At 42.0% G+C, this 23,984-nt stretch overlaps 1 protein-coding gene across 1 annotated transcript; it reads right to left on the bottom strand.

The window, feature by feature from the left end:
* Positions 1 to 682: 682 nt before the first annotated feature.
* Positions 683 to 22,997, bottom strand: pitpnb (phosphatidylinositol transfer protein, beta). The gene is made up of 12 exons (XM_069165886.1): positions 22,961 to 22,997; positions 16,456 to 16,486; positions 14,792 to 14,937; positions 13,644 to 13,735; positions 13,503 to 13,510; positions 12,387 to 12,461; positions 11,596 to 11,679; positions 7,797 to 7,874; positions 7,560 to 7,664; positions 6,265 to 6,387; positions 6,025 to 6,111; positions 683 to 3,560 (listed from the first exon to the last, which is right to left on the bottom strand). The coding sequence occupies exons 1-11, from the start codon at positions 22,978 to 22,980 to the stop codon at positions 6,064 to 6,066; spliced, it is 810 nt and encodes a 269-aa protein (XP_069021987.1). The 5' UTR covers positions 22,981 to 22,997; the 3' UTR covers positions 683 to 3,560; positions 6,025 to 6,063.
* Positions 22,998 to 23,984: the final 987 nt, after the last annotated feature.

The raw sequence follows: 23,984 nt of genomic DNA, 5'->3' as shown, positions 1-23,984 counted from the left end.
TCAAAAAAATATATTACTTGTAATTGTGCTAAAGCTCATTGAAAATAAATATAGAAGTTTGTTATTCAGAACCGACCTATCGTTAATTTATTTCTTGACTTGACAGATGTTCTACGGTACAAACCGTGCATAATGTCAAATACACAAGTCTTCAAAAGTTGTTATAAATATGAAAAAGTCAACATGATTGAAGAGGAACTTTCATGTTTTACTAATGTACAGTAATAAAAGACGAGTAAAGTTCCAGCATGTTTTCCAACTTTGTCGTTTCATTTTTTTTACTGTGCTTTTCAATTTCTTTTCACGTCTTATTTTTGTGTAAATGTTTAAAGTGTTTTGAATTTGTGTTTCCTATAAGGTCCTCTGTGGTTCTTATTGTAGCTTTACTGTCAGATTTTCCAATAATTAGATAATTTTTTTTAATGTACTGATGACTTTAGTTTTCGTACTTTGTGTTGAAGTGTTAATTTTAAAACTACATCAAAAGATCCTATAATGACAATTTGTGAACTTTTTGCAAACTTATTAAAAATCTATTTGCAGAAGTGCATCACGTTTACTTTAATTATCCTCGAGAGAAGCCCTGATTGGAAAACTGAATATAATTTAGCTACTTTCAGAACTCAGTCGGATTAAAATACACAATAAAAACTAAAATAGTCAAAAGATATCAGAACACAGATTCTCTTATTTGTTCAAATTTATTAGATATTCTGTTATGTTCCATTGTCTAGACCTTCTGTCACAGCCTGAAAGCCGTGAATAAAAAAAAATAAAATAAAAAAAAGAACTAATTGTGTTACATTCACTACTAATTCCCCTGAATTTTGCCTTATCAGAAAAGAGAAATTGAATACACTGTGAATCTGTCTTTCAAAAACAGGAGAAAAGAAAAAAAAAAAAAAAAAAAAAAAAAAAAACAGTAGATTTTGCAAGTTCTTATTCATGATTACATTAAAAAGAAAAAAAAAAAAAAAAAAAAAAAAATTTTTTTTTTTTTGGACTCCATCCGTTCCCGTAGCTTCTATCCCTCCCCTCAGTCAGACCATCACTGGTAATGCTACAGAAGTGTACGCATCACGCAGCCGCTTCGAGTCTAACGGCGCGACTCCCGTCATCATCGAACCCACTCAGGCTGTTCACTCCTCGTCGGTGCGTCCGAGGTCGAGCCAAGTCCAGTTCGATTCTGAGGAGAAAGCGGCGCCCTCCGAAAGGACGTTTTTCCCTTCCTCGTCCGGTGCGGTTCGACTAGCTTGATCGATCGAGAACGATCAAGAGAAAAGGAAAAACACGAGAGTAAAAACGAATTTTGGAGCATGCAAATCTAGTTGTGTGTTGTCGTGTTTTTTTTCAGTAGATCCGTTTGTCGTCGTGTACTGGTGATGTCACGGGTCCATGTCATGCTTGTACAGGTGTGAAACATGCCAGCGTTCCTGCAGCTCAGGAACGTCCTGCCACACCTGTCCCCTCATCTGTAGAGCTGTACATTCATAAGCATGGATGAGGTACAGGTAAAACCGACTCGGAGCGACCTGCTCCGACCGCATCACGACTTCCTTAGCTACCGGTACAGTATCGAGCGATAAAACCTGACGTAGCTGTGAATGTCCCATTCAAGTCAGTGTTTCTATGTACAGTTTGTCCACTTCTATCATGGGCCTATTGTAAAGTACACTTATAGCTCTGTTTGACATAAAACACACACACACACACACACACACACACACACACACACACACACACACACACACACAGATAGGTTCTAACAAAAAAAGAAAAACTACGAATTTTTGGAGACACTCAAACCTGATCCGAAAGTCTCGACAGAGCTACGTCATCATCATAGAAAACATCACGACACATTTTCACCCGGAGCCCGACACAATCTGCTCTAAATAAAGAACGAGCTCTCTATGTGACGAAGCAGCCGAAAAAAAAAAAAAAAAAATCGAAAATCCGCCGAAACAAAAAGAAGAGGAGGAGGAGGAAAGCGAGCGGTGAGTTCGAGGCTTGTACTCGACGTATTTATTTCATCCTTAACTAGAAACAGTCCAGAAAAAAAAAACCGTCAGACTGACCTCTTTGTAGTTAAGGTCGATGAAAAGCTTTTTTTCCTTTTCTTTTTTTTTTTTTTTTTTAGAAAAATCACTATACATGGTGAGAAGAAGAAGAAGAAAAAAAAAAAAAAACTAGACAACCAGGATGTTTGCTATTCCACGACTGCAACAAACATGGCAGAACTGCCCCGGACCCAGCTCAGAGAGGAGGCGGTAGAAAAAAAAACAAAAAAAAAACAACCACCAAATAAAACAACCTCGATTCAATGCGCCGCACGACTCTCATCCTTATTTTTTTTTTTTCAAGTTTAAAAGACCAAAAAAAAAAAAAAAAAAGCCTTTTGTGGAGGCTTGCGGGAGCCGTCCAGGTGAAGCCCTCGCCGGAGGAGAAAGGCCATGCAGCGACAGCATGAGGCGGAGTTCAGGAGGCCTCGGACCCCGTTCCATCTCCGTCCTCAGAGTGAAAGGCAGTCGGAAACACGAACGAGAGCACGCAAGTATTATTCTACAGACTCTCCCTAGAGGGCGCTAACCCGCTCGCTCTCGCTCTTTCTCTCTCTCTCTGTGACACCGCAGCGACCGAAACACATGCAGCGACGGCTAAAAAGTGAGGAGTTCCTGTTGTCCACATGCACTTGTGACGGAGGAGGAGGTGGAGGAGGAGGAGGTGGGCATGTTTTAAACGTGGGCACGTGTCGGGGCAAATTCTTTTTGATCTATCATGCATCAGCGTTATATCTGCTTTGAACCATGAAAACCAGCAGCGGTCCGCCTCGAAACTTTAAAACCATAAAAAGAAAGAACAAATACCCCCAAAAAATAAAATAAAATAAAATTCCCAAACAACTGCCAGACAAGAGAGACGGCGAGACGAGAGGGAGGACAGACGACGTTTACCGGGACGGCGACGAGGACATAGACGGTTATAATACAAGGGGTTGGGGGGGGCGGGGGGGGGAGGTCAGGAGATAAAATGGTCCAACACCTGCTTGAGTCTTCTCGTATCATACCAAATGTTTGTGGGAAGCTAAAAAAAAACAACAAAAAAAAACAAAACCGTTCTAATTAATGTAAAAGGCTTGACTTTCTGAGTCACGGTTTACACACCTGAATAAAAACAAAGCCCATTGTAATAATTAACTAACAATTACAGATCAGGCAATTTACGTTCTGTGCAAAGAGGTTTTTTTTTTCTTTTTTTCTTTTTCCTTTTTTTTTTTATACGTATGCAAAACCATGTTTTTTGTTTTTACCGAGTGAACAGGAGGCGTGTGATTGGGGGAGAGGATCTGTACAGTACTGTTAACCAATCTCATCAAACCCCCCCCGATGAATCATGTGAGACAGGAGGAGGAGGAGGATGGGGAGGAGGAGAAGAGGCGACGGCCACTTCCTCATCGTGGTGGGCGTGTCTCTGATGACGTCATCATGACAGGGTTTGGTTGATTTGCCTCATTGCTCATGAGCAGCACTGGTGCCTCGAATCGGACCTGTTTTACGCAGCTGAGGAGACGGAGAGAGAGAGAGAGAGACGGGTTTAGAGTTCAGTTTGGAGATGAAGACGGCAGATGTTTGAACAGAGTTTCTGCAGGTTCACCAAATGGAAATAACTTCTGAAGGCATTTGTAATTCTCTTCGTGAACGGCACGTCGCAGCGACGCGCACGGAGCTGCAGGAAGCAACAACCTTCACGAGAAAGTATTCCAGGTGTCGACATCAGCACCCGAGTTCCACACGTTAACTAAAACCGCTGGTACGCGAATATTTGGGATCTCGTTCACGCTTTCAAGAGGAGGCGGAGCTTCAACGTCCACGACCAAAGAAGGCGCGTCAGGTCAGGAGACACCAGGTGGGTTTTCTTTGACGTTGGTGGTGGTTGTGTCACCGTGAATTCGTCCCCCAGGGTCAGACTGTCAACACCGAGTTCTACTGGGACCCTCTGAGGTTCTGTTCTGGTTTGGACTTTATCTGCTTTGTAGTCTTCAGGTCAGTCTGGGTTTTGTGTCTTTGTTTCACTTCCTGTCCTTCCTGTGATTGTTGGCCCCGTCCCGATTAGTTTCACCTGTCCCTCGTTGTCCTTCCCACCTTGCTGTATTTAGTCTGTGTGCTCTTCTTCTTCCCTCTTTGTTTCAGTTACCTGTCCGTTACTGCGTCTTTTGAAACCCGGAGAACACAAAACCACCTGAACTGTGGCACCATGGCAACAGGGTTCTCCAACATGGGCCCTCAGCCAGCACTGCTTTAAAAACAGCCATGATTCTTTCGTGGAAATTACTGCTTGGGCTCAGGAACACTCGGCTGTAAGTGTATTTGTTGAAGATTTTCTATTTCTCAAAACCTTCAGCCAAAATCAGATGTTTCTCTGCTCCAGTTTCAGGTCCGCGGTGAAATCACAAACGTTCACGTACCAGCGGTCACGTTAACGTGTGGAACTCAGGTGCTGATGTTGATCAAGAGACGACAGCTGGAATACTTCCACGTGAAGGTTGCTTCTTCCTCCTGTTCTGAACTTTTTGATCAACCCACATACCAGAAGGCACAATAAGGCCTTTGAATATCTATCAAAAACATGAATTTATTGACATTTATATCCCACTTTTGTTTATATTTCTCAGCTCAATTAATGTCATTCACCCAGAAAACTGATGGACGGATCAACCAATTAGAAAAGAATTGTCTACAACAACAACATTCAACAATATTAACATTTTGATAGCTTCTGATGCCTGAAAGAACCTGCAGATATCCTGTTTAACCTTGTTGTGCATGCAGTTCATTGATCAAATCATAAAAAGGGGAAACATGTCAGTGAGGACGAAAACAAACAAACAGCAGAGTGAAGTAATCGAGACGAAGGTGCAGCAGCTGGAAGAAAAAGTTCAAATGTGAGTGAAAATGACAAACGTGAGTTCATGAAGAGCAGCAGGGTTAAAAAGAAAAAAACAAAAGACCCGACAGAACATGAACCTGTTCTTCGTACATGGACCACTGATGATGTTTTCACATGTTACAGTGAAAACGTCCTTCTCTGTGGGCCGATGAGGAAGCTGAACAACCAATCAGCTTCCAGTCTGCCGTTTGTGGTCTGAAAGTATCTGAACGTCTCAATTACGACTTTGTGATCGCAGATTTCTGGTTTTAGCATCAAGATAAAAGCTAAACTTCTGGAAAAAAAAAAAAAAAAAAAAAAAAAGGATTTTCCCATTCAAGCTTTTTAAAAACTGCTTCCTTACTTTTCTTCATTTTGTATGTGGTAACGACAAGCATCAGTCTGACCCAACAACAATATTGTAAATGTTAACTTCTGTCTTTTTGGGAGACTGTAGAGGGAATATTTTTGCTATTTTCTTAATATTTTATGGATCAAATTAACTTAACTTTAAAAGCAGCAATATAAAATGTTTATAAAATTCTAAACTAAAAACTTAACTATTGAGAAATTCTCCAGATTTGTTTGTACAATTTCAACAATTAAAATTTCCCAAACATGTAACTCCATCATTAAGACTGCAAATCTAATCCAGGGGTTTTAAGGCCTTGAAAGAAGCACATTTACTTGATGAAAATAAACAAGATCATTTAAAAAAAAAAAAAAAAAAAAAAAAATGTTGTCAAACTATCCTGGATTACAGCAGGAAGTCTTTTTTTTTTTTTTTTTAATTTTCTCAACCAATCAATCATTTTATCACGTAAATTTCCAGGAACAATTTCACACTATTGAAGACTATCTCTTAAAAATGTTCTTGCTGAGGTTTGTCACATCTTTGGTATGTCTGGCCTAAAAGTTAACTATCCCGGATGAGTTGCTCCACGGATGAAGAACAGGCTCCATGAGATGAAAAACCGAGGAGGGTTAGAAAGAAAGACGATGCAAAGATCTGAGGACAAAGTGAAAACACGGACGGAAGAAAAGTTCGGAGAGTGATCCATGCGACGGCGCCACCGGCGGTCCCGTGGTGAGACTTACTCAGCCTGCCTCTAGTGTCTGACCTACAGCGACGGGCCTCTACTCGTCTGTCGCTGAGGTGCCTCGCACGTCTCCTTTCTGACGCATCTGAGGTCACATTCAGGAGGAAATAAAGGGGTTAAAAAAAAAAAAATTAACAAAGATCAAGCACATTGAAGTTTGCCGTGTCGCCTCCTGCGGTTCCGGTCACAACATTACGACCATCGCTTCAACAGCGCAGTCCAGGTAGAGTTAACTGACCTCCTCCAGTTCTTTCTGAGTCTCCTCCTCCATCCGCCTGATGTCCTCCATGGTCAGACCCACCCATCGGTCGATCCAGCAGAACAGCTGGCGGTGGAAGTTGGTGAAAATACGCTTTTCTTGCTGTGGAAAGACGGGAAAAGGACTCAAACTCGTGTTCAGCTCATGTTTTGTGATTAACGCGCTGTTCTCGTTTTCAGTTCTTCCCTCACTCCATTTTACCACTCGTATTATCGTTCTTGGCTTTTATTCCATCTTTTGCATTTCTTTTATCGCCATCGTCTCGCGTGCGTTTTGTCTCAAAGTGGTTTTTAAATCGTCTTATTCTCCTTTTAATTACGTTCTCAGATTTATGTTATTTTTCTGGCATACAGCTGCCTGTCAATCATCTGTAAAGCCCTCTGAGCTGTACCAAAATGTACGACAGAGGGGTGCTTCAGTGGGACGAAGAGCCGGCAGCACACGAGGTGGTGGAGGCCCTTTTTCCCGCCTTCAGTCCGAGTATCACGTTAAAATGTCACCGGAAGATCAATAACAGTAATTTCTTTCCCGCTGAAATAATCACACATGCTGAATGTTTTTCTTCCCAACAGGAGATGAGACTTTAATTCCCAGAGAAATGTCTCCCTCTGCTGGTCAAAACAGAAACAACATCCATCACCGACACTAAAAACAGTTCTCAGGACTTTCTTGAGGAGCTACTTGAGAGTTTCCTCCAGAACTAAATGGGCTCTTCGGGCCTTTCACCGTTTACATTCGCACCACCAACAGGAAACGTGAAAATGAACGTAGCACCACATCGGTGGTGTTCTGCCAATAAAAACAATTGGAGCCGTTTAAATGTCCCATAATTACATTAAAGACGTTTTAACTGATTTACAAAATCAACTTGAAGCCTCGTTATGATCTGCTATCATTTGCGTCGTCAGTTAGCGCATTACGTGTCGATACAAACTCAACACTTCCTGTATCGTTTTCAAATTAAATGCCCAATAACATTTTATTAGAAGAAAAACCCTCATAAAAAAGGCTTTTATTGTGAAACATTGGCAGGAAGGTGTTGTGACTGAAGTAAGACGGTTAAAAACTTTCAATAAAAAGTTCAACAACTTCAACAAATAGCATCGCTGGTAGCAGCACGTAAACGGAGCGACTTCTGATATTTATATATTTTTTTGGGCGTTGAACGGAAGTCATGATGTTTTTCCTCCGACGCGCGTCACCAGTTCCCCTCGCGTTGAACTTAAAGAGTGTTTAAGTGCGACATTTAGATGTAACGTCGCACGCGTCCTTACCCTGTGGATGAAGTTCTCCACTTTGGTCTGCAGACCCCACCATCTGAACTTGACGGTGACCAGTTTGTACGCACACATGTAAGGACAGTCTGTCTTCAGCTCGTTCTGCGGAGGAGGAAACGGGGAACACGTCGGTCAGGTGTCAGGGTGAAGCATATATATAGAACATATATTCTATATATATATATGTGTGTGTGTGTGCGTGCGTGCGTGCGTTCGTTGCGTCGCCTCCGGTACCTTCCATTCGGGGCCGAGAGGTCCTCTGCCCGTCTTGGCGGAGTGGAAGAGAGACGGGTCTTCTTCTGGTTTGTAGTCCTGCAGGAGGACAGACAGTTAAAGACGCTGCGGGAAAACGGCCGAGACCGTTTTATCCCGGTTTTGCGTCACAATATGACTGCAGGGTAAAAAACAAACAAAAAAAAACAAAAAACTGGCGACTAGACTGGATGTAAAAGTATGCTGCACGTAAAGAGTCAAAAACGAAAATGATTAAATGAACCCTGTGGAGTTTTCTTGAACTACGCGTCTCCCCCGAGATTCATTTCCTTCTGCTCTGATTTTGACATTTGGGCCGTCGCCATCTTGTTATTTTGGAGCAGGGAGTGACCATATTTGGACGAGCTGGAGGAGGAGCGAGCGGTGGATCAGACCGATCTGGTTGGGAACCCGATGACACCATGTCGACCACCAGCAGCCAAAAGTTTGTGATGTTACGGTCGACACCAGGCAAAGAAAAACCAGCAGAGACCTTAGTTAATTCATTTCAAGATTTTATTAAACCTTCTGATGATGAATTCGGTGCTTTAAGACTTTTACTGACCAGCAGTCTGAATTAGTCCTCAGACGGCGACACCGGGAGTGAATTTTTTACACACACACGCAAAAAAAAAAAAAAGCCTTGTTTGGACTTCCTCATTAACTTCAGACCGTGGATTTCGTCGCTCTGTTATTGGCCGGTTCATACCGACCTCGGAGAAACCCGACCATTTGTTGAAGGGCTTCTAACACTTAAGCTGAATAAGCCATTTAAAAACTCATTGGGTTATCTGAAAAAGACATGGTGACAAAGCCCAACACGGAGAGGTTTTTTTTTACGAGCTCATTAAAAATAAATACAATTTCGGACGGTCGCTGAACTCGGTCCGTGGAGTTTGGACCGGTGGGTGCCGATTCAGCGCCCACTTCCTGTCCGAGCGCTGAAGCATCATCATCAGCAGCAGCGACTGTATTTTTTCCGTTCGCCCCCGAGCCCCAGATCGTCAGCTTCCCGAGCTCAAGGTTCACTGTGCTGTTTTAATCTGTCAACTGTGTGGCGAAGACGTGCAGCAGATGGGACGCTCAGATTAAGCCGTTGGCCTCAGCGTTGATCCACTTAAGTCATTACGGTGTAAGAAACGCTGGGACGACTCTGACCCACCTGGATCCTCTTTTTAGACTCGAAGCCATTGGTTTGTCTGAGAGGTAGGCGGGTATCGCTGACACGACACCAGCAAGGTCAATGAACCGTTTAAAAAAAAAAAAAAAAAAAAAAAAAAAAACACAGCCGGGGCTTTTATTTTATGATATTTAACATAAACCACTTTGATGATCCACAACGGAGCTTTTTCGTTTTGAATTGAAATCCGACTGCAATTCTCATTTCTCGGCTTTAGTCTCTGTATTTTTTTTTTTTTTTTTCGCTGAGCAGCGGAGACGGCGAAGATAAACGAGCAGATATCCGCAAACGGACTGAATAATGAGACCATCTGCTGGAACATTTTCTACATTCACAGCCTGAAAACTCTTCAGCGCTGCGGTCGAGACAATCGGTCACTGATTGAACGACGATCAGCTGATGGCCTCATTCATTGGAGTCTCACCGAGGGAGCCGGCGGCCTGAATAAACACTGGAAATATTTATACATTTATTACAAACATTCACACGACATTCGCCCGCCAACGGTTCAAGAACAAATCGACTCCCGGCAAATGGAAATGTCGTTTAATGGTCAGTTAATGTTACGATACGAGTGATAATTCCTGAAGGCGGCGTCGTACCGCCGTGTTTCGGTGGAGAGGGAGCTCAGCCAGAAGGCAACGCTTTCGCTTTACGACCCGATCTCCATGCTGTGACCTTCACCTTCGGTTGTAAGCTTCAGGTCGTGAACCCAAAGTACAAAATACAAGCGGCTGAAGCCAGTTTTCTCAGTAAGGCTCAGATTTAGAGACACTGGGAGCTCAGAGTTGGAGCGTCTCATTGGATGCTTCTTATAGACGCCTTCTGTTGGGAGGTTTTCTGCGTTTCGTCTTAACTGGCAGGAGACCCCGAGGTCGGACCCAGAACACACTGGAGAGATTATACATCTCGTCCGGTCTGCTTAGGATCCCTCCGGGAGGAGCCGGAAAATGTTGCAGTGCAGAGGGGACGTCAGTGAACGAGGATTGAAGGATGTTTTGGTTCCTATCGACTCCCGCTGAAAATGAAACATAACGAACAGAGAGTTTAACGGGCTTCGACGGGGGTCTTCGTCTGACCAATGGAAAAGGACAAAATAAGCTGCAGGTCTCTCCTATAAGTGGACCTGGCTTAGTGTCCTATGCTTTCCAGTCAGATCCACCGCTGGCTCCTCCCCCGGCTCGTCCAAATACGGTCACTTCCTGCTCCAAACCGCTCCGAAATTCAAAAATTTCATAACGGCCGTCCACAAACCAACGTGTGACGTCCCGGTTGGGTCGCCGCTTGGGGGCAAACATGCAAAGACCACTGCAGACGTCAAAAAGTTCAAAACATAAATAAAGACGAGGGTAGCGCTAACTCTGCAGGTGAAGCCAACATACGAGCCCTCCACAGTGAATATTGCGGTTAAAAATCGAATACTCTCGACTCTTTCAATGCTTTTGGTCGGCTTACCTTCCCTGACTCAAACCCTTGCCGTGTTCCAGGTGACGCGCTTCCCTCAGCACCACTAACAAATAAGTGTTTTTACACATCAGGACTCTGACAGAGTAGTGTCGCTTTAAATCGCACACTGCTGTTCTGCACCGACAGGAAATGACCTCAGCGTGTGAAGACATCGCCCTCCAAAATATCTGCAGCTTTAATTATTTTACCCAGAAATGTTTTTTGCGTCCTCTGTTTAACACACTGATTCTTCTGTCCAGCAGTGAAAGAGAGCCACTTTTGTTGTTCAGGAACAGCTGCAGCTTCATCAGACGCTTTTAATTTGAAAATCCTTTTTACGTCGGTGGCCCCGCCCCCTTCCTGTATGGAGCCAAGGTAGCGACGGTTTAGGGTGGAAAGTGTCCAGAGATTCACACTTCCTTTTATATATATTTTTTTTTACCATTCCGAGTACCCCATCCTGGTATTTGCAGTGTTTCTGTACCGACAGTGTGAACACACTGATGCCCTCAGAATAGTGGGAGTTGCTACACAACAAATATCAATGCAAACACCAACTACAGCAACAGGACTCTTCTTCAACGGGAGTCACTCTTATCTCCTACTGCGACGCCACTGAAAATCTGTGAGCTCGTGAAAAAAAAAAAAAAAAAAAAAAAGCGCTGCAGGCAGACTGCTGGTTTCAAATCTGTCCGAACAACATACTTAAAAAGACACCTTCAACTGAAACGCAGGAAAATCACCAGGAAGAAAAAAAGAGGTCCAAATCACAAAGCAAATTCAAAAAGTTTTCATTGTGTTAATCCAAGTATTCATGCAACAAAACACCATCTTCTGCACACAAACTAACTTGCAGCCTATGACTCGAAGCTCCTCCGAGGCCGCCGCTCCACCTGTGTGACCCGGCTCCTCCTCAGGGTGGAGACATCCTGCTTTAAATCTGTTACCCAAACCTGCTCACCACTGAGCCACTCACTTAATACCACACTAGCCCAAATATTGGATGACCCCGACTGGAAAGGCGACCACCACCTATACTAAACGCCCGAGTCCTCTCAAAAATGTCCTCTCAGATTCCGCCCAATCAGGGCTTTTTTCCCCCCACCCCTTTCAAAGTTTCGTCGTTTATAAACAGCGGCGGTGTTCAAAACTCACTGCGGAGGACACTTCTTCTTTGCTTGAAATGTCTATGGGCACCACCTCCACAGTCCTCCATGTCTGCTCGTCCAGGTCGTGGACCTGGGACAGAGGTGGAAACACACATGGAGTCAGCAGTGGGACAACAAGGGACGTTTACGTTTCTTCATTCAAATGAGTCCTGAGCGTAAAGTCAAATCAGATTCAAATCCAGGATGTGACGACGACCTTTTTGTCTCCACCTGTTTGGCCTGATGAACATGTACCAGGATTGTCTGATTAAAAAGGGACATTTCACTGATTTTACTCACGGTTCCGACTGTGAAAACAACTGGATGTTTTTGTGCTTTCAGACAGAGGTTGTGTTATAAACCAGGGGACGTGTGCCGTGTTCCCAATGACATACTTCGCTCAGTACACTAATAAAAAGTTCTCTTACATGTTAGGACTCTAACTTGTGTAGTGCAGGAATTTCAACTAAGTACACAACTATTTTACCTAGAAATTAACATGTTTTTGTGTCCTCTGTTTAACACTGATTCTTCTATCCGGCAGTAAAAAAAAACAAAAAAAAAAACACTTTTGTTGTTCAGGAACAGCTCCAGCTTCCTGAGACGCTTTTAATTTGAAAATCCTTTTTACGCCGGTGGCCCCGCCCCCTTCCTCTACAGAGCCAAGTCGGTGACGTTTTAGAAGTGGAAAGTTTTTGTTTTTTTGGACTGTTTTGAATGCATCGTCCAGGTACTGGCGCACACCAATGTTGCATTATGGGAGTTGTAGGATCCAGCGTTTTGGGTCGGCTCACTTACATTTTCTACTGTTCCGATGTCGGGTTTGTGCCACGTCTCGATCTTAATCATGAAGTCGTCCTTCATGTACTCGTTCTGAAACAGGCAGGAGAAATGGAAAAAAAACAAACGTGAAGTCGGGTCGGAGTGCTGCAGCTGCTCTCAGCCGGTACAAACAGGACGAAGAATGCCATGAAGGTTTCTGGAGATGTGCTTAAACCCTACGGCTAAATCCAATTAACCAATCAGACGTTGGGACTCAAGCAACACGGGAGATGCTGCGCAGCTCCTATTTTTAAACCTGTGAAAGCAGTTTGCAGGTAAACACTGGGCTTCAAAGTGACACCAAACTATTTGAACTGGAGCTTGTTGCATCAAATTCAACTAAATTAGACGTCCGGTTTTGAGCGTTAAATCAAACGACGAAAACAAACTGCTGAGGAGGGAAAACAGACGAGTAGAAACACGTTAAACTGGCTGGTTTAGCTGAACGACGTGTGCAGCTGGATTTCACTGCGAGTGTGGCCTCACAGTAACACAGCTCGCGGTGCAAACAGGCAGGTGTGGAGTCTGCATATGGACTTCTAAGGACTTGCAGGTTTGGTGTGGTGCTTTCAATAACGTGTATTTCTATCAATAACGTGTATTTCCGTCGCTTCAATTTGATAAAGTCAACAATATAATCTTCCTTTTTTTTTTTTCCCCTCAACAAATTCAGTCATGTTTCTGTAAATGTTTCACAATAAAAGCCTTTTTTTTTTTTTTTAAGTATTCCCCCCCCCGTAATGAACCGCTAAAGGGCTTTTAATTTGAAATATTTCCAGAAGTGTGAAGTTTTTTTGTTTTTTTTTAACTTTAACAGCACAAATAATAGCTGATCATTCGTCTTTGAGTCGAGCTTGTGAACGAGCGTCGTTCCAGCAGCACTACATCGCCGCAGCGCCCGCCGGTCTGACCGTAAACGTCGGTCTCTGCGTGTTCGCCCCGTGTGGTTGACTGGTAAACCTAAACAAGAAGTGACCCGCCTCGTCAGACCCCTGCGAGCATTAGCAGGTGTAGCTAACGGATGGATGAGCTTTGTGGTGCGAACCTTAACATTTTTTTTTTTTTTTTTTTTTAAATGACAAAACAACTCACCGTCACAACTGCAGACGCCATGATGCAAAGCGAGCAAACGAGAAGAAAGAAAACAGACAAAAGTTAGCACCAGAATCAAACCAGTCATTTATCAGCTGTGCAGCTTGCATGAATTTTAATTCCTCCTCTGCATGAACTTACTCGTGCGACAGTACGGGTAGGCGTTCCAAGCCTTTTCGTGAAAAACTAAAGCTCCCTCTGGTGCGATCATCTTCACATACCCCGGGACTTTACTGCAACACATAAAAGGAAAAACAAATCAGAGTCTGGGTCTTTCAAACGTCTTAGTCGGGAGCAGGCTGTTTACAGTAACAAGTAAAATAAACCGTTTTTTGTGAAAGATCGAGGTGTACAATTGCCGTATGAAAGGAGCCGGTCGGACAGCGTACGACACGAAGAGGAAACACCTGCCATGTTCCCTCTCATGAACGCTTCTGTCGGCACGTTTCTGGAGATATCAAAAGCTTTGATTCAGATTAAAGGCCTGAAAATGACTTCGGAGATGAAGACGGATGACTTTTAACAAAAACGCTGTCCCTTTAATAAAGTTGTGGCGGCGCGTGTGTGGAGATATTATCATCACCTTTAAATACGGAGGGCACACCTTGTACCTAAATAAGAGAGCAGACGCTGGTCAGGGTCCTGAAAACGGACTTAAATGTTTAATATTTAGCTGACACGCAGCAGAAATACCTGCAGTTTAGAACTGGGTTAATGTGACAGACGTTTTTTGTGATTTTTCATTTAAGACTTGAGCAAGAAAAGTTTGAAAGCTGTTTAGAAATGATTTTACGTAATCCAAAATGGTTCATTTAGCTACTCCTTTGTTCAACAACCAAATTTCCATATACAAATTTTTCAGTTATTTACAGTGTGTACTTTTTAGTTATTTTACTTTATTCTTCTTTCGCCCTCGTTAAAATGGGGACAGCCTGTAAACATGTTTTACCAAATAATACATTGCAGTTCTGCTCCGAATAAAAATTTGAATTAAATTAGTTTTTTTTTTGTAAATATGGAGTCGAGTTTGTATTATGAGGTAAAAAATAAATAAATAAATAAAAAAATAAAAAAAGAGGTGCTGCTGCTTCTGCGGAGGAGTCATCACATTTAATCTCCTCTCAGATGGATGCCAAGAAACCTTCCACAACAGTGATCGTTAGGAAACAAGCTAATATTTGCAGGCGCCGCTCATCTCTGGCACATACAAGGCCCTCCGGTCAATATTTATTTTTCGAGCGTACGTGAAAGGTTTTCTTCGGAAATATGCCGTTTATTCCTCAACTCGCCTCTTTAGATGGTATATTTTGTGCGTGTACTGTCCCTTCTCGCCGTCCTTCTCGTAGGGCTCGTTCTTCAGCACCTCGATGCCTTCGCCTCCTCCCGTCTCATTCTTGCTGGCCTCAGCCACGGAGTACAGCTGCCCTACTTGATACTGTGGGGAGATGAGAGAACGCAGAGTGAATGTGCAGCTTTAACTACAGCCACGGATCCTGAAGAGTAATTGCAAGAACAAAGCAAAAGGCTCCGCGGGTCCCACGAGGAAGCCCGTGCAGGTGCCTCAAACACGCAGTACCACAGACGGCCACTAGGTGCTGCGCAGAAAGAAAACCATTGCCTCTCTCTTTGAATGTGATTTTGCTGCTTAATTGTCATTTAATCAAGTATTTCTGAATGCATTCACATCCAAGGTGATATTGAGCTGTGAATAAAGGCTTCAAGTAACATTTTATCAACCTCATGAATACGTTTTCCTGCCGTTAATGAGGAAGATTTAATACTTAAATTTGGGGGGAAAAAACAAAAAACAAAAAGCTCTGTCCCTTCTAACGATGTGTCGTGATTGTTTTACATTTTTAAATGGTCATTAAATCATAAAAAAAAGTTTAATTGTTTATGCAACTATCGTCTCGTCTTTAAACAAAAAAAAAAAAAGTCTTTCCTTGTTTTTACCAGCATGTAATGTGTTATTACTGCCAGTAGGTGGCGGTGAAGCGCCTAAAAGCTGTTTGCAAACCACCATTAAGCAGCAAAAAGAAGAAGTGTGTACCGCTGCGAGATTACATGTTACGGTACAAACATTAAAAATATCCAAAAAATACTATGCCGATTAAATAGTTGTGTATAACTACTTGAAAAAAAATAAAACGAAAATTAGGTACGGTACAAACTCTGCATGTAAAGCCATCAGATCATCAGTCTACCACAGATATAAACTGCCATCTAATAGCAAAGCGCCGAGCAGATCGATGTTGGATCGGGTCTTTGAAGAATAGTCAAATATTATCTGGTTCCCTCGTTAGGTACATTTAAAGTTCATTCAGCGGGATTTGACATGATTTTGCTGCTGATAAAATCGATAGGAAGAGACATTAAAACTAGCAACACCTCCGCTTGTGTTCAATCTGGAGAAAATCCTTTATTTTTGTAAAATGCTATAATATCTTAAAAAAAATTGACATCTCTAACTACAGTACGTCATGGTTTTTTTTGTTTTGTTTTTTTACAGCAGCCTGTGAACGGGGGTCGGTCGATGAATTATGTCACTGGATATCACTCAGGGCTCAAATAAAGACTAAAAACACACAGCCGTGGACGACTTCTGAGGCTAAGCCGTCAACACTAAAAATGTGCTCGCTGTAACGACGCCACGCACAGATGGCGGTTAAAAAAAAAAAAAAAGGAAAAAAAAAAGAAGGAGTTCGGTTCTTCTGTGCGGCCGCTCACAGTGACACCAGAGAGCGAGCGGACAAAGACGGTTCTGTCCCGAGTCCGAGCGCCACACTGAAGCGTTTTCTGCGTGCGGGGGTGGGGTGGGGGGGGCAAAACAGTCTTCACCATTTAAACAAACTGTGGCTATATCACACACCGTGTTAGCGGCGCCTTGAAACGCTGAATTCAAAATGCATTGCTAATGTAATCTTCAAGAGGATGTGGAGGCAACAACACTCACCTCTTCCACAGAGACCGGCAACACTACACGGCTGGGAAGGAAAACAAGGGAGAGGTGGGGCAGGAAGTGGAGAGAGAGAGAGAGAGAGAGAGAGAGAGAGAAATCAGTTAAAAAAAAAAAAGGAAAAAAAAGTGGTTCATAAAAACAGACCGATCTGACGCAAGAGTGGATTTTTTCATGCTCTTTTTCATGCACTTAAAAGTCTGAGGAGAAGAAGTGGTTTGATAGCTCTGAGGTTATGCTTCTTTAAAATATGAAACGCACTTAAAAACATCACGCTCTTTAAAAGCATGATGTGCATTGAAAGGCCCAAAAAAAAAAGAAGTTTGAGGATAAAACTTCGTTCCAAGTCAAGACGACCTCTGGAGGAAAAAAAAAAATACTGAACTGGCCCTGTTTGTGCGAAAAGAAGAAAATCTGTCTCGTGGTTTAAAATGTTAAAACTCAGAAGTGGACCATCTGCAGGTAAAACATGGCTGCAGCTGAAGGAGCCGTAACTTTTCTGATATAATTGAAGACCGTCATTTAAAGTATGACGGCAGCAAGACAAAGAAATGAAAACATGAAATGGTTTCCTTAATTATCCGTTATATTACAAATACAGAGCCCACAAAATAAGTTCAATATTTCTTTTCTTTTACCCTTTTTAACATCAGTGTGATGATTAGTTATAAAAACGGTTTCTTTTTTTCCAGGTCTCCCACCCCACCCACGTTTCTTGCATAAATTACAAGTCAACAACTTCCACACGAGTCCAGTTAAAGCAGTCAGAGTCACAGTTGAGTTCATCCAGGACGCGATATTGTGCTGCTTATTTATGCATATTACAGCTTAACTATGGAACGAAGGTATTCACTAAACAGACACACAGGAAAAAGGGAATCTCAGGCAGCGGCTCTTCCTCTTCCTCCTCCTCCTCTCATACCAACACTCGGCTACGACTGGCAGATTCTGCAACACACCCTCAACCTAAACATACACCGATTGATGAAGGCTGAAGGGGGGCGGAGCTTATGCAGTCTCACAGGCTCAGTTTAAACATTTATAAAAGGTAAACAAATGGAAAGCCATTATATGTATTTATAGCCAAGTCAATGAGGATCGTAATAGAGAATATATATATAAAATGGCTTTTCATTTGTATATATAAATAAATAAATATATATATATAAAAATCGATTTTCACAATCAAATCAACTGTTCAGGATGTTCGGTATGACAACGAGTTGTAGCAACATTTTAGAGCTGAAAGACAATAAATAAACCGGTTGCCATTTTCTGCTTTCCCGTGTTTGTAAACTGACTTCTTTTCAGTTTGAGACAAAACAAACCATCTGAAGGAGTATTTTTGGGGGTTTAAGAGAATTATAACAAGCATTTGTTTTCATTATAGGGAAATTTTATTGACCAATAGTCGAGTGCATTAAAGTGAATAGTTGTAGCCACAAAACATCCTAAACATCTTGCATTTCCAGCTCACGCGTGCCGGGTGAGATATCCCCCCCCCCCGACACTATACGGACATAATGCGTCTTTCACGCAACGACTAATTCAGACCGTTTATATAATCTGTCGTTACACCCGTTACGTTATGAGACATAATCGGACTTTGATCCCCAACAGTCATTTAACAGCAGGAACCGTGTAGCACAACCAGAAACACAAACAGGCAGAGTGTGCCGTGTTTGTGGTTTTGGCTCGGACCACCGTGGGGGAGGGGCTCCGGCGAAATGCACAAAATCTACAGCGCGAGATTTTTGAGGTCGATCGATCGACCGGGCCACCGAGGCCCGGTTTTAATCTGGTGCCCCGAAAAGGAGAGAGCGCCCGCACCTGATTATTTCATTGATCGGCAAATGTCGGCACGAGATGAGAAATAAATCAGTGAAACCGCAAATTTCTAGCATTTTCCCCGTGACGATAGCTGTGTTTTTTTTTCTTTTTCTATTAAACTGTTGCAGTGCTGCATCGATTTCACTGAAGACGACATATAATCAAAAGGGACAATAACAACATGAATATTAAATTAAAAAAACATGTACGCGTGATGAGCTCAAACCTCCAAGCGACACCATAAAGTGTCCCGTTCTAGGGTGACGACTCGGTATGTTAATAATTAATAAGTTATTGATTATTTGCTAAAATAAAACCGTTTCATCTATCTTCCAGTGGAGATATGAATAACCCGCCACTGGTCAGATTATGGTGTCTGCAATTTTTCATCTTTAGTATCCTGAACGTGTGTCAACTGCAGTGTAAAACCCTCTGTGTGCCTTCAGACACCTGCAGCACAGAGACTGTGGGGATGCTGAGACACTAAAAGGGCTTTAAATTTGAATTATGAGCAGTTTTTTTTTTTTTATTTCTCTTCACACAACAAAACAAATGTTTCAGGTAAACTAGAGCTCAAATTATTAGTTAATCCATCAATTAGTAGTCGTACTAACTGTTCTGATATGCAGTGATTCCAGCTTCTCAAACGTGGGTTTTGAATTGTTTGTTGGACAAAAACAAGAAAATGAAATAAATCCAGTAAGGAAAACAATAATTTTTTTTTCACAATTTTCGCTTATTTTTACAGACCAATTAATCAATCAAGTAATTGTCAGATTAATTGATCAAATATCGCATAGTCGCAGCCGTGACTTAATCAAATCGAACAACAGCCGATCAATTATTTCGCTAGGAATGTACAATATCCTGAAGGGCCCGAGTGTTTGTCTGTCAATCATGAACAAAGCTGAATTTCACAACAGCGATAGCGGCCCTCTCGTACATTATGATGCAAGCTGTGAATGCTAAAGAGCAGGTTAGCGGGTTAATACGGTGACATAATCGACCACAATGTCAAATTATGACACTAAATTTGACGGGGTGGAGAAAAAAAAAAAAAAAGTTTTTACGAGCCAAAAAAAGAGCCTCTGAAACCAAGACAAACAAAAACAAAAAAATTAAAAAAAAAATAAATAAAAAGGGGAGGAGGGGGGGGCTACAAATCAACATCTGGCTGAACGCTGGGAAAGACGTCGAGGCTCAAACGGAGAAGATTTAACCATCAGAGTCGCACTGAGGCAACACGGCCACAGCCGTCACCGTGGCGGCTTACCGGAGCGCTCGCTCGCTCATCAGTTACTTCTATTCGAGTGCGGCACGAACATGAAAATCTGCAACACGAACACTTTACGGTACACACCCAACCATTTACACCTGCAGCCTTGTTCCGTCTGCCCAAATGGGGAAACCGTTTTGCATTTACAATTCATGCGTCCACGATGATGTCGTTCAAAAACAATGCGCCGGCTATGAATCGATGGCTGTTAACGTGTCGAGACAGATCGTATTTTGATTTGGAGGCGTCATGTTAAAAGAGCAGAAAGTGAGTTATACTCCGCCGGAGCAGCTGAAAGCATCCTTCATATCTGGCCTGTATGAATTTATACTTCCCGGACAATATTTTACTGGATAATTTTATGACCATGTCTCATGTAATTGGTTAAAAGACACAGAAAAGTTATTATTCCGTGGGTAAGGATAAATATCCCAGTCCCAGAGACATATTTATTCAGATGTGACTCACAAAGCAAAGGAAATGGTATTCAATAGAGTTGCTGGTTTATTGATTACTTCACCGTTTCTTAGGATTTTCTGTTGTTCTTCATATGTGACAGAAAAACGAAGCATCTTCTGTTTTCAGATCGTCGGCTAAACCGAATTTTGGCTCCGAGAATTTGTGACGGCTGTTTACTGGATTTCATAAACAAAACGATTAAGCGAGAAAATAATCCACAGGTTAATTAACAATACAAATAATTACTTTCATTAGTTGCAGCCACAATAGGAGAATAATTATACTGCAGGTGAAACTCTGCAACATTCCTCTGAAAGAAAACAATGCAGTGGCGATTTATTTTCTGCTGTGATTTATTTTAGCCCTTCTGAACAATGGACGCAATTAAACAGGCTTAGTTTAACATCCTACAGCTGTGCAGGTGTTGGTGGATGAATCCCCAAAGTATCAATACTGCTGATATGAAGGTGTTTCAACTATTGATACTAGCATCAATCATACTTCAGTTACTGAGCTGGAGGTTCTGTCGTCAAATGTCTTGTTTTGTTCGGGTAAAAGTCCAAAACTATTCAGTTTATGATGATGATGATGATGATATGCTTAAAATACAGCAAAATTACTTTTTTGAGCTGCTGAAATCTGAAAATATTTGGCAGGTTTTTCCCCCCATTATTTTAGCTTGGATAATGACTGATGCAATGAATCAATTATCAAAATGGTGGCTGATTAGCATTCCGTCAATCTACCGATTATTGATTTATCATTTCAACTCTAGTTAGATTAAATCCTGTGCATGAACAGTGATCTCAATATTTCCATCTCTGCTGCTTCTGTGTGCACCTTGCAGTGATCAGTTCTTTAGTTCAAACATGTTTTATATATATATATATATATATATATAAATATACATATATATTCGACATACGAGTAAAAATAGTCAAAAACGGTAAATAACAAAAAAGCTTCACATTTAGAGATAATCAAAAGAGATCCGGGACAATGTGAGACATTATAAAAAGATATTTGCGGGCCAACTTCTGCCATCATCATCCAAAACAATTTACAGTATTTACAAGTATTTACAAAATGGCAGGGGTTACTTGCACCCTGGACCGAATGTGAAGGAGCTACATTTTTTAAAAGACAGAGTCCAGATTAAAATGCCTAAAGTATTCAGCAATCTGTGCCAAGAGGAGTAAATAAAAAGCAAAGAGAAGTGGGCAGTCGTCTGTACAGAATGTGAGAGAAAGCAGGACACGCTATTTACGCTTTCATTTGGCGCCTAACAGCCTTCTTATGTGTATAATACAGACGTCAATAGATAAATTGAAAACCTCATCACTGCAGGTGTAGGACTGACTGTCCTCTGTCTGATATTATGACAGATTCAGGTACGTAAACAGTGAGAAATCAAAATGAATGAAAATGAAACGATGGCTTAATTTGTAAATGTAAGACATCTTTCCGAATCTTTGGGGGTGATGATGGAAGAAAATACCACATCCCCGAACCTCGATCACATTGTGGACACTCAACACATCATCTGCCTCACCCCACCCCCCCACAGTCCCTGTCCAAGGGATGTATCATTAAATAACCGAGTGTAAACATTTGTCTGGAGTTGTATTTTCATATATTTCTTGTAGAAAGAGTGTATTTGTTTTCTTTAAGCTTGTCCTTCAATTTCATTTTTCCCCTGGCATGCCTACAAAGTTGACTGGGGAGGTTGAGGGTGTTACCTGTGCAGCTTTTAGGGGCCTTTTTGGCCCGTTGTCAACTTTAATTTCTAAATAATTCACATACTGATAACGCGTGTATAAAAAAAATAAACATTAAAACGCTTGACATTGTGCGGTAACCCAAAAATAGCCCATATTGACAACGCATCGATCATCACGATAGATTCATCTCCCCTCGACGCGATTGCGGATTAGCTGCTTTTCAAAAACGAGAAGGTATCGATGCTATTCATCGTTTTCCTTTCGATACGAGATTGAATATTTTGTGGCATCGCCCACCAACTAAACAACAGGTACCGTTATATGTAGCTGCATCGTTAAACAAAAACAACCTTACCAAGACCACAGAATATAAAAAATAAAATAAACCACCGGGCATTTCCAACACAACAAACCTCTTATGATTAAACGTGTTAACAAAAGCAAACGCTGCTGTTATGTCAGCGTTAGCCGCCCAGTTAAAGGGGCTAGCTGTCCGATGCTAGCGCCGAGCAAACTTAAACAGCACAAGGAGTTCGTCCTTCCTTCCCTACCGCTGCGGAAGTCTTTTCGTTGACGCCGAGGGTTTTTTTTTTTGTTTTTTTTGCGTCTGCTTCCCCCCCCCCCTCCCCCTATCTGCCGGGAGCTCTGGATGTTTTTTTTTTTACACTTGAACTCGGTTGTCATGCTAGCAGCTAGCCGGGTGCTAAAGCTAACTTTAGCCGGTTAGCATTAAATCCGACGGAGAAGGAGAACCTTTAATCTGTCGCTCACGAGACCGCGAGAGCTTAACGTGACGGCGCTTCGGACGTTTTAACGCGCCGCTAACCGGCGATGTAATCTCAGCCGCCGGTTAACTAACCGAGCGTGTAAGCCTTTTTATTTTTTTTATTTTTAATGTAACTCGTTTTCATTAAAGAAGCTAATCATCCCCCCCCCCTCAAGCCGCTAGCGTTAGCTCGCGGCTAGCAACGCCTAAAAAAAAAAAGACCGGTGCGTCCCGTTATCCGCGTCCTGATCCACCCTGCTTAAAACCTCGGCTTTTTTTTTTTTTTTTTTTTTTTTTTTTTTGGCGGCTGCGGCGCCGTTAAAACGCAGCGGACGGAAACACGCGTGTTTTACTGCTCGCTTAATTCGCTCTCGGACGGGTGGAAATCGCCCGCTAAATGCGCCGAAAGACATTTTTTTTTTTTAAAAAAACAAAACACTTCGGACTCACTATTCCTTGATGAGCACCATCTTCGTCACCCGGGCTGCGGCTGCGCACTGCGAGTCGACACCAGCGAGAGTTATCAACAAGTTCGTCCCGCCCTCCTGGTGAAATCTGATTGGCCGGAGCGTCCACGCCGTCGTTAATGTGACGTTTACTGTTGTAGTGGGCGTGTCTTATTCACCTTTTACGGCATGTAAGCGTGTATTAACCTCTGGTTGGATTGAGTTTTCGCGTCTTTATTATTAAATAGTAGAATAAAAAAAAAGAAAATACTCAATTACAAGTGGATGCCCTTCGTTCAAAAGCATTCAAAAAGTAAGCAGGAAAATGTACTTACAGTATCAAAAGTACTCAATATGCAAAATGGCCTAGTTTAGAGTGTTATATTTATCAAGTATAAATGACTGGAGCAGCATTTTAATGCCGTCACGGAAGATCAAAATTCAACACATACCAGGCCGACTGTTCACGCATCTAAGCAAAGAATATCAGTGCATAGAAGCTAATTTAACCTATTTTAGGTTTAAAATATCGATCAAAAAAGTAAATAGTAACTAAAGCTGCTAGATAAATGTAGTGGGGTTGAAGTCTAGAGTAGCGTCAAATGGAAATACTCAAGTAAATTTGAAAACTCAATTTTGATCCTAAAGAATTCACAAATAAAAAAGAAGTAACACCATGATGGAAAGAAAAAAAGATTGTTTCTTCTTGGCTGTGGAAAGTTTCTATGTAGTTATCTTATTTGCAAGGTTTCTTTTGTTTTACTCTTAGTTGCAAGTGGCTCCTGGAAAGTTCTTACGACTTCCCCTGTGTCCTTATCTTGTGACCTACAACCAACTCAGTATTACCAGTATTAAAGCAGATACAAAGGGAATTGGGGTGACTGTCAACTGTTTGTCACGCTGTATAAGAGCTGCCCTACGGAGGAGTGACGTTGAGCAATGCTGGACATCCTTCTTTGAGTGTACATGCATTTGCTCCTTCTTGCAAGAATAAATGTCCGATATGTTTGATTTTGAATCGAGCCTCC

Source organism: Embiotoca jacksoni, unplaced genomic scaffold (assembly GCF_022577435.1).
Source record: "Embiotoca jacksoni isolate LCO1_2020_lvr unplaced genomic scaffold, fEmbJac1.0.p SCAF_10, whole genome shotgun sequence".
Classification (NCBI taxonomy): Eukaryota; Metazoa; Chordata; class Actinopteri; family Embiotocidae; genus Embiotoca; species Embiotoca jacksoni.
The sequence above is the reverse complement of the archived record's forward strand: the minus strand, read 5'-3'. Positions and strand labels throughout refer to the sequence as shown.